Source organism: Carassius carassius, chromosome 45, assembly GCF_963082965.1.
Source record: "Carassius carassius chromosome 45, fCarCar2.1, whole genome shotgun sequence".
Lineage (NCBI taxonomy): Eukaryota > Metazoa > Chordata > Actinopteri > Cypriniformes > Cyprinidae > Carassius > Carassius carassius.
The window spans coordinates 18,932,199-18,943,861 of NC_081799.1; the positions used below are offsets into that span (position 1 = coordinate 18,932,199).

The following is an 11,663-nucleotide window of genomic DNA, read 5'->3' on the forward strand; positions in this document are numbered from 1 at the left end:
TATTCTCCCACATATCATGTAGGCTACGTCTCCTCGATTAAAGTTTCTAAAATGCTTTCAACACTGTTCTGGAATGAGGTTCATTCAGTGTCCACTCTGTCCTAACTGCAAAACAACATGGCTCTTTGTATCTCTCTCTCGATGAGGAAAGTGGGCGAGGTTTTTGCTCACCTCAGGGATGCTGCTAGACAGCACTAGATCGCATTTGTAGTGAAGGCGTCGTCAGGGGAGCTCCAAAGGAGAAAATGCTGCCGGACTGAACGCTCACTCTCTGGCCACACGGACTGCTTTCCTTGATGGCTCAAGCGGATTCCCGAAGCGAAGTGAATCCGAACTATGAAGAGAACATATGCTGCAATTAAACCTTTGGAATAACATTCGCTTCAGATTAAAATGGAAATGAACAGAAAACCACTTCGTGTTTTATCTCACACTGTAAAGCGATATCATTTTAGCGCGGGGCTGATGTGTTTGTTTGTTTTGTCCGCTGAAGCTCATAAATGTCACGATACCTACATGCGTTATGACGGGTTGGTGAGCTGTGAAGAGATTATGCTACCTCTCGAAGTGCCCAGAAGCACCCAAAAACTAACTTTATACAGATATAACATCTCAGTTTTAACCGAGAGAGCGTTTTCAGCCAATGGGACCGACATGGACTTGCGCGCGCTGTCACTGCAGGACAACAACATACAGGTGATCGAAAGTTGTGCGTTTTGTGGACTCCCACGACTTGTTTCCTTAGATTTGAGTCATAACCGTTTAAGGGCTGTGTCCTCTGGAGCTTTTTATGGCTTGGAACGGCTACGTCATCTTAACCTCAGTAACAACTTAATGACTTCGGGCGCGTGGCAAGTCGCTCTGTCCACGGACAGTTTGTGTAATCTTCAGATATTGGACCTGTCTGGAAATTGTTTGAAGGTTATTCCTCTTTCTGGGTTTGGCAACCTCAATTTAACCACTTTAATACTCACAAATAATTCAATTGCGACATTGGATAAGCACAGTTTAGCGAAACTAAACGAATTCGAGGAAATACATGTTTACTTATCACACAACCCGTTCGACTGTAAATGTGACAAAGTGAAGGAGTTTTATGATTGGCTGAAGAACAGCTCCCAATGCGCAGACGTAACTAGCCTGAAATGCGCGCAACCAGAAAAGAAGAAGAATACACTCGTAAAGGATCTAGAAAAGAGGGATATGGAGTGCCAAAACTTGGATGCCCGGTCTTATGTGCTTCTCGGCATTGTGTTGGCCCTCATTGGAGTTGTGTTCCTCATGGTGTTGTATTTGAACAGAAGAGGCATCAAGAGGTGGCTCAATAACATTAGAGAGGCCTGCCGGGATCAAATGGAGGTGTATCATTACAGATATGAACAGGACTCCGATCCCAGGTTAGCAAACGTTGCCGTTTAATCGGAACCTGCTGACCTCATCTCCCTGAACTGTTTGATGTAACGCTATGACAACGAAACTGGAGTTTGTGGCTCTTAAGTCCATGTATGTTAGCTTTAAGACAAACAAACTCTTAAAAGATCACAAAATAAACTTTCAGCAGAAATACACTTATTAACTTTAAGTTTGGGGAGAATGAATATGGAATTTCAGTAACCCATCTTGCAATCATGGGTGTGTTTTTTTTTTTTTTTGTCTAAAAAAAATTGCAATGGGAATGCATCTCCAACCTCTCTGGGACCAACAATTGAGTTGAATGGGAATGCTAATGGGTAGCTTTCTCCAGGTATTTGAGATCTCATTGCAAGCAATAGAAGGTAACAACTCATGTTTCAAAACTGTGATGTAAATGGAAGCCTATTGGCTATTTTGAAAATAATCCTTAGCCATAAATTCGTATTTCAGTAGGAAACTGCATCAATAAAGCAAAGAAAACAAGGTTCATTAAACAATTTCATCACTTTAAGTATTAATTTGTATTAGATGCTATGGAAAGAAAACAGTGCTAGCTGTATATACATTTATCAGTTTCAAAAAATAATACTAATACATAAATAACAATTCCAAATAATATAGGAGAGTGCAGGATATATGTAACACTCCTTGCTTTCCTCAATGCATTAAATTATTGCATCAACCAGTCCAGAAGGCCTAATTAAAATCTGGGAAAATGTAAGCAAAAATATACAATAACTTCCATTATAATGCTTTATGCATTTAATGAAATAGGTAAATGATCAGCTTTCGTCACATTATTTGAAAATCTTTAAGTGCATTAGTGTGAATGTATATACACAAATATTACATACACTACCTGGAGGACTGCTTGAATTTTGCTCTTTATTTACCTTATATAACCTTGTATACAGTGCCAAGACTGTGTGAGAGAGTGAGGGTTTTTTTGTTTGTTTGTTTTTTTTTTTTGGTAATGTTTGAATCTAGACCTTTGTGGAGATTTGACTGTACAAATATGTGCAATTCTAAACTTCATCAACTGTTTGTATATTTTGAATGACTGTTATGCAGCCCACAACCTTGTGATGAAATTACAATATAGAGCAGTGACATAATACTATTTTATAAATAAATGACTTGCATCCTCAATAACATTCAAGATGTCCTCATTGACAACTCTTTTTGTGTTTTGTTATTTATGGTTCTAATTTCTTTTTAATTTTAGTTGTTCTTCTTTTTGTTTTTAAACAAATATTCTGGATTTCGTTATTGAGAATATCAAATAAAGGCAACAGAATGAAGAAATCCAGGTTGAGAGCAAATCAGTTATTTCCCATACAAACACATTTTAAGGCATCATTTGATTTCAGTGAAGCAACTGGCAGTTTCTTGCAGTGAGAAGGATATCATTGAAAATTTTCAAATAGAGTTTGTGTACACTCAGTTTTTCCTCTCAGTTTATTTCTGTTTAAATAAACTACTATGAGGATATCTCTCCCCAATACTGATGATAGTTGGAGACAATTTGCTGCTAATAAAAGAACAGAGGCACGACTGAAGATAAATCTGTGACATAATTATAGCAGAGCCGGGATAAATCCCATCAGTGTCATTACTATAAGAGGGCAAGCTGATGTCCTATAAATCCTGAGTCTTGCCCCCGAAACTTCTTCATTTGCCCAGGTTTAATTACTAGGTTCCTTATGATTGGGTATTTGATTTTAAACACAAGGTAAGTCGTGCAGCAGCACAACCCCTGATACAAATCCTGTAGGTACTGAAAAGAAAAAAAATGTCCTGTGCAAACCTATTTCCCTTATTTTATATTTTTTATGTCCCTGCGTCTTCAGGGGTAATATTTAATTATTTTCAGAATTCATACTTGATATAGAGTTTTGAGGTTTCTCAAAATATCGCAGAACTAGTGATGCTGATGCTGGCCAAGAAAGCTGCAGGTGTCCATATGTGCTGATGGCATCAGTTCAGGCCTTAGATGAAAGAATACCTTCTGCTAAGCATCTTTCATTTCTTATATTCAGCTCCTTACAGAGGCAAAGATTTTTTCTGTTTCTCACATACATGAACATATAAATCGTATGACCTACTCCAGACCCCAGTCTCTCAGCGTCTCAGGGTTAGTCAATATCCGTGTGTAAAGAATTAGGCCTCTGACTCAGAGTCTATTGCTCCTGTAAGCCTGAGTGAAATTCAAAATGACTTTGTCCAGTTCACTGCCTTTCTAAAATTGAAGAAACTGTCAAATATTTAAGCCAACCACAGCAAAAAAAGAAAAGAAAAAAGAAAAAGAGGAAGGGATTATGAATGAAACCCATCGAAATAGGCTATTTTCTCTCATAATTGCCAACCATAGTCTTTTGTGCTCCTCTGGTCTTGTGCCAACGCATTCTCTATAGTGCTGGGACAACCAGCCATTACGATACTATATTATCTTTTACACACCAGGAACATATTAGCATACTGCCAGCCAAGCAACTAGACCTGTTTTTAATAGATTTCAGAAGTTTTTCAGAAGTCTTTGATCTTATGTGTTATTGGCACAAAACTATCCCAATATATTATAATTTCTCTCTCTTTAATAAATGTATGACATGAATAAATGGATTTTAGTAGTAGTGGTGTTTTTATTTACAGTAAATGCAGTAATTTAAATGGTTAAAAACAATCTGGTACTTCTCCAAAGAAACAAAGAGTTATATTATTAGCATGATCTCCCTTAAGTACTTACTAATTATTGGGATATCTGTGCATTCGGGATTGTGATGATACAGACTCATTTTTTTAAACGATTGTTTTCATCAGTCTAATTGAGACTCATTAAAATCTTAATTAGAATGACTTATGAATCTCAGTTAGGGAGAAAATGACGAAATACATGTGTTTTTCTTTTATAAAGGGTAATGTGGATTATAGATGAGGCAAAAGCAGCTATCAAAGAATATTATGTTTGAAGATTCTGAGAGCCATTGAAGGCAGATGTCAGCTGCTGTCTAACTGGAGCTTCTATCAAAGCAAACTCGAGGAGGCAGATGCAACATCTCATTATTATTCACATCTGAATTTTATCTGACCATACATCACTGCAGTCTACTCTCAATATTTTGAATAATCGTTATAGGAGAAAAGCTTATCTCTACTGTATCTGATGAAAATTGTTAACCTCAGCTGATCTCATAATTTCCTGATCCTACAAACCAAATACATTTTCTTATTAATGAATAGGAGCTCTATCTTTCATGTCTTTTTGAGTTTGGAGTGATAATTTAACTCGCTGTGAGGACAAGCATTGTTGGGTTTACTTTATGTCTCCTCTAAAGTCATTAACCCTAACCCTCATGAGATGAGAGCAGTCACAGTCATCATTCACAGACTAGACCCTGATTGCTCCTGTTTCAGAATTGCCTTATAAAGACAGACAAATTAGTCAGTTTGTCAGTGTTGCCTTTATTTAGAGACAGTTAGGTTTTCCAGGAAGTCATTAGGTTGTTTATGAGTGGGTTTTTTGTTATTGGATTCTAGGTTCTTTGTACAGTCTTAGGTGTCAATCTAAGTCCAAACAACGGTCATTCTGGTGACCAGTGGCAGATTGGAAACATTAGCTCATCTGGAGAAGCTGTGTCCACTCTAAATACCTGAAATTAAGACATTGGCCCAAATCCCTTATAGAGCAGAAGCTTTGATTAAATTGAATGAAGTCCTGATTGTGTTATCAAAAGCCAATCATACACTTCCTTATGAAGGTAAAACACAAACATAGACTGTGAAAATTGTTTTTATTTTACTATGCAAATTAAGACAGATGTCTGGTGATGTGTTTTACTACAGCAGCATTATTTGTTCATTTGCATTATGATACTCAGATGAAATGGTGCCTTCAGGCGTCCCAAATTAATTTCATTTACAGCTTTTCACAGTTTGAAACGTGTCTCCAAACTCAGGTTCTCAAAACAGTTAACACCGTGATCTGAATACTTTGTTAATACAACCAACCAATACTTTAAAATATCTGAAAAATGTTTTACACAAATCACATACATTTACTTACCATTTTTCCAAAAACAACAAATGAAACTCTGTAATTCGTCATGCTATCAAATGAACATGATGTATTTTTGATTGGCCCTACACTGATAACTATTCATTTAATCATACACTGAACACAGGAAATGCAGTTTTCTAATGATTTACACATTTATCACAATTGCTTTAGAGTAATAATATAAGGGAAAGTATACAAAAAGCAAGAAGGAATAAGCTAAATAATAATAATTATACAAGCGTATGGGACTCTCAGTGGGTTCAGGTGTGATGCACACACCTGTGGTGTGTGTTTCCGGTAAGAGAAACAGGAGAGGGAATCCCAGTTTAACTTGTTTAATCAAAGGAGGTTTGTATATGTTTCTTCACACATGTGGTCTATAATAAACAGAAGATATACAAAGAAAACAGTGGTTAATATATCAGTAATATATTAATTAACATACATGATTGAACTGCTCGCTGATTAGTAAATTGAGAAGCAGATTGCAAGATCGATACATATGCTCAATATTAGAATCAGGAAACCTTAACATCATCAAATTCAACCTTTGCCACTTGTGAACAGCTAACACAAATGAGACATGTACAGTACATGTCCTTCATTGTTTTCTGTGGACATGTAGGCCACTGAGCCATAGGCCATCTCAGATGTGTCACAGAATATAGGTAAATCCTGATTGAGGATTTCCACTGGCCCTTCAAATGGAGTGTAGCACCTTGGGATTGCGATCTGATTCAAACTTTGGAGCTCTTGTTGCCAGTCTTGCCATCTGATTATCAGGCTGTCAGATGTGACAGGGTTATACCACCTTAGATTGTACTTCCACAAATCCTGGACCAGCACTTTGACTCAGGTATTAAGTGGAATTAGATAACCCAGGGGATCATATTGAGATGCCAAATGTCTGTAGACATTATGCAGAGTAGGTTTAAGGCATCCAGATTGGCTAGGTTTGTAGCTGAATGAGTCTGTGAGACACTTCCACCGTAGCCCAAGTGTTCTTTTCTGTGATAGCCAGAGTTCTATATTCTGTGTTCTTGCTTCAGGCAAGGCAAGGCAAGTTTATTTATATAGCACATTTCGTACACAATGGTAATTCAAAGTGCTTTACATAAAAGAAAGTAAAATAATAATGAAGAAAAATAATAACAAGAATAAAACAAGCAATTTTAAAACTTTTAAAATTATTTAAAAAAATACTTATTTAAAATGAATTTAAAACAGTTAGAAAATGATTTAACATAAAACAAAATAAAAAAACGGTGAAAATATAGTGCAATTAGTTCAGACATTGCACAGTGCTCATTCAATAAATGCACAGCTAAACAGATGAGTTTTAAGTCTAGATTTAATTGTGACTAGTTTTTTAGTGCATTTGATCAAGAGGAGAGATGCTGAATAACCTCAGGTCTGTTGCTGGCCCATTGGTGAGCAAAAGTTGTCGTAGGCTGTCTACTAATGCTCTAGCTTCAGCAACAGTTTTATGTGGAATTTTTGAACATTCTCACCAGTGCTGGGTCCACTTGTGGGTGGTTCTGAGCAATTTATTGCAGTGCATATATGGCAGCAAGGGCTTCACATTGTGCCGAATAGATCTTATGCTGTTCTGTCCTCTGCATGTCTCTCCACAGAAAGCATACAATAGGTTTATCACTTGGCAAGAGGTGAACTTAGTGAAACATACCCTTCACATCTCCACTGATGGCTACAGGATGTCCATGGAACCTCAGCAAGACACCAAGTAAAGATGGACCAAGAACAGTCCCAGGCAGGAGGATGTCATTTAAAGTTTTGCCTTGGTATGAATAAGAACAATTCTGTCCTTGTTGTTATGCGTCACCATATGGTGAGGGATATACCATGACTCCAAGGATTGCGCAGCTTCTTATGTTGATATCTTTGAAATATAGCCAGCTTCTTGCAGGTTCTTCATTTCAGAACAATAAGACTCAGCTCACCTAAGGTCTTTAATAAAGTTTATGCTCAGTGCTTCGAAGGGTTTACCGATTCACTGATTTCTACTCTGGGGGTATGTGTCTGGAGAAGAGAGAAGGCATACTGGTCTTGCTTGGCAAGTGGCTGTCTTCTCATTTACACAGGGCTGGGAATCAATTTGCCAGAGGCATTCTGCATTCTTGAATAGCTCATTACTTTTTGTGGTTGAGGTTATGTGGAGACAATGTGGGGTGGAAAGGGTGCTTTGACTGAACCCAGTGGGATCTTGGAGGGTGCAACCAAGTCTGGTACAGATGCCAATCGGTCCATTTGCAGTCCCATACACACTGGCCGAACAGGATTAAGCCGGTGAGGCATGTCAGACCCGATAAGCCATATAGGTTAGGCTCAGTCAATCAAGGGTAAGCAAGGACCTAAGATGCTCATACTTGCGCTGAAGAGTGGACGCAGGGTAGAAATTCTAGGAAAGTCTCAGGTTATCTGTGGTGAAAGCATAAGGAAATAGGTAGTTCTTGCATGGTCTGTGCAATGATGACACGTGAAGGTAAACAGTGGCTCCATGCAGAGTGGATCCTAATGCACAGTGTGTTGAGTGTGTTCTACAGGCTGAGACAAAACAATTTTATGCTCCGAGCATTACCTTTTGAGATCTCTTGGATGGGTCTAAATAGGCCTGAAGGGTAGGAACGTTGACCAACAGCACACTCTTTTGGATCTGTAAGACTACAACATGAAAGATAGTCAGATGTAACTCTTTAAAGTTCAGAGTACAATTGTTTGAAGTATGAGATTGCCCACATTTCCAACAGTGCTTCTCTTTGGATATCCTCTGTACTATTTGCTCTGTAGTCAGTATCTTGAACTTGGGACACACATTAAGGAAGTGGTTCTTGGTGTTACAGTATGGATAGAAGGGTTGAATCTTAGAGGGGTCTTAGATTTCGTCTGTCCCTGCAAGGCTGAACTGGCATCAGCTGAGTACAAGATCGGGGAGCCAGTGCCCCCGTGTTAACAAGCTTGCATCCCCAAACACCCAACCCCCCAGCCCCCTTAATTTGGAAACAGATCTCAACAAACAATTATGGGTGGAATGCACAGTTTGTCATGTAAACTATAAAAAAAGAAAAAGATCAGAGCAGAGTGCAGAGCCAGAGACATGCATGTTTTTACAGTGCTGTGCATTATAACCAATCACACATAATTCTGTTGAGCTTATGAATGCAATGACCAATCAGAGGCATTCACAATCTGATCTTGTTAATGACTGGGGGCTCTATCTCTCTTTTTAGTTCTGATAGTATTATTTTGTGTTTCTGAGTTTGGGGAGATCAGCTAACTTGCTCTGAGGACGAACAATGTTGTGTTTACATTGTGTCTCCACTAAGGTCATTAACCCTGAACCTCATGAGATGAGAGCAGCCTGGGGTTAATTAGAGCAGAAATCATTCACACAGAGTAGACTTGATTTGTTTGTGTTTCAGAGCTGCTTAAATAAGACAGACAAATTAGTCACTTTGTAAATGTTGTCTTAATTAAGGGAGAATTATGTTGTTCAGGGAATCATTAGGTTGTTTTTGAGGCTGTGTTTTCCCTTAGGAGACTTTATACAGTATTTATACAGTTGTCCATTTACAAAGAGATAGCTGTGTTTTGTTCTAAACTTTAGATTTCTGAGTCCAAACAGTGGTCATTCTGTTAACTACTTGTCTGACCAGTGTCAGATTGAAAACATTAGCTTATCTGGAGAAGCCGTGTCAACTCAAAATTTAATTAAGACTATTGGTAAATCTAAGAGCCTCTGGTCAGCCCAAATCACTAATACAGTGGAAACTTTGATTTAAGTGAATGAAATCCTGATTAGGTGTTACCAAAGCTAATTGAAAGGACAGTGCACCCAAAAATTACAATTCTGTCAACATTTACTCACCCTCTATTTGTTCCAAACCTATATGCGTTTCTTTACTCTGCTGAACACCAGAGAAGATATTTTGAAGAATGTTGGTGACCAGTAGACGGTAGCAATTGACTTCCATAGTATGGAAAAACATCAAAGTATACTTTGGGTTTTATGTGTACACAAGGGTCAATGTCCAGTGCATGTGATGCACAACCATGACGTGCACAACCAAGTCATGTCAAATCACTTTTATTTATATAACAGTTTATTCAATAAAGATAATTTCAAAGCAGTATAGCAAAAAATTCATATTCAGCTGTAAAGCAACTCTAACAAGCCAAGGGTGACATTAAGTAAGTTCCGTCCTGAATCAATCCAGTTTGACAACTGTAAAGTTTATTTTTGCACATACATGAACATATGAGTGCTATGGCAAACACCACTGCACACTGAAGAAGCAAAAGATAGTAGTGTCTATTTTATAAGATTTCAAATGGTTTTGAAAGAAGTGTTTGCTTTTGCAATATAAAGTTCTGCATTCTGTGTGAATTTTGTTTTGTGTGTAAAGTTTAGAGAAAAGGAGCCATAGTAATTAACTTCAAAAGAACAGAAACAGCTTAATATCTGTAAAAAGACAAATAACTTTTAGCGATATAACAGAATTTAATACCTCAGTCAATCAAGTGTAACTTGTGTTCAGACTTCACTGTAGTACAGTAGTCTTATTTTTAAGTAATATTTTTGTTACATGATTTTCCCACTTTGAGTGTTATTTAGTTCATAATGCCGCCTTTGCATTATCCTTGTTTTTTTTTTTCATTACAAAATTGAGCACAAAAATAAACAAACTAATTAGTGACACTTAAGGCAATTAGTTATACCATCATTAATCTCAAATTAATGAAGTAAAAAGCTCTAATGAATGTCTTTTCTCTCAAGACTATTAGATATAGTACAAGAGGTTCTTTCCAGTTTAATGACACCTCTAGAGGAAATATTGGCCAATATATTGCCCAAAATCTTCTCAAGTTCACATTCAGGATTTAAAGTGATCCAAAACTGTGAAGCAGAAAAAAAACTGTGGTTCTTTGTTCACAAACCTCTAGAACACGCTTCCATGTATGTGTTAATACTCATTTACAATCACTGTAATATGTTAAATGTAGATTTTCACTGGTATATTTCGGGTTGAAATGACCTAAAATAATACAGATGTTAAAGGTAATTTGTATAGCACAGACTGTTTTTGACTGTTTCTCACAGGTATTTGGTTTCTCGCCGACTAAGAGCAAAGCACGCTGCAAAGAAGCTGGGTCGTAAAAAAAGCACAGCCATGCAAAACACCAGCAACTTCATCATTCAGCCTGCAGGATTTTACATTGTTGGCTTGAGTTCAATGCCTTACAGTAATATCTATGTCATGTTCCTCACTCTGCTTTATGTGATCACAGTCATGTGCAATGTCTTTCTGATCACCATCATTTTCTATGACCACCGTCTTCATGTCCCAAAGTTCATGGCTGTTGGAAATCTTTCTTTGGTTGATATTCTATTCAGTACCTCTCTTGTGCCTGGCATGATCAAAACTTACATTGTTCTAGACAATTTTGTGCCATTTAAACTGTGCCTTGTGCAAATGTACACTTACTATACTTTTTTATCCCTCGAACCATTTTCCTTATGTATTCTCTCTTATGACAGGTTCATTGCAATCTGTTTCCCTTTAAGACAAGAGTCTATTAACACAAACACCAAAATGGTTTATATAATCAGTGCAATTTGGTTCTTTTGTATTGTTATAGTTCTCTATGCTGTTACATCCATCCCATCTCTGTCCTTTTGTGGCTCGCTTGAGGTCCACAGCTATTTTTGTGATTATGCTCCTGTTTTAGTACTCGCTTGTAGCGATACGACATCCCAGTGGAATTTTGCAACTGCTTTTACTACACTATTTATTACTGTACCTTTGATTTTTATTTTCTTGACCTACATGGGTATTCTGACCGCTGTGTTCAAAATGAAAAATAATCAGAGCCGTTATAAGGCACTGGCCACGTGCACAGAGCACCTCATATCAATGGCCCTTTTCTTCATTCCTATTGTAATCATCTTCAGTTTTACATTTTTTGGAATTATTTGGAACCCCACTGTAGGTCTGGTGAGCTTGTCTATCTCATCCCTCATCACACCCTGTGTGAATCCCATCCTCTACTCACTGAAAACTAAAGAGATTCGAAGCAGGATTCACTCTTTGTTAACCCAGAGACTGTCTGTTCATCCTCTGAAAACTTCACATTAATGTACAATTGTTCAATAATGTACTGTGGTTCAAGTGTA

General features: G+C 37.5%; 2 protein-coding genes across 2 annotated transcripts; both read left to right on the plus strand.

Annotated features, from left to right (window-relative positions):
• The first annotated feature begins 507 nt into the window (after positions 1 to 507).
• LOC132127194 (trophoblast glycoprotein-like) lies at positions 508 to 2,331 on the plus strand. The gene has a single exon (XM_059538937.1). It carries the CDS (start codon positions 517 to 519, stop codon positions 1,417 to 1,419), a length of 903 nt encoding a protein of 300 aa, XP_059394920.1. The 5' UTR covers positions 508 to 516; the 3' UTR covers positions 1,420 to 2,331.
• Positions 2,332 to 10,593: 8,262 nt separating this feature from the next.
• On the plus strand, positions 10,594 to 11,663 carry LOC132127689 (olfactory receptor 10A2-like). Its single transcript, XM_059539674.1, has one exon. The coding sequence runs from the start codon at positions 10,660 to 10,662 to the stop codon at positions 11,623 to 11,625; it is 966 nt and encodes a 321-aa protein (XP_059395657.1). The 5' UTR covers positions 10,594 to 10,659; the 3' UTR covers positions 11,626 to 11,663.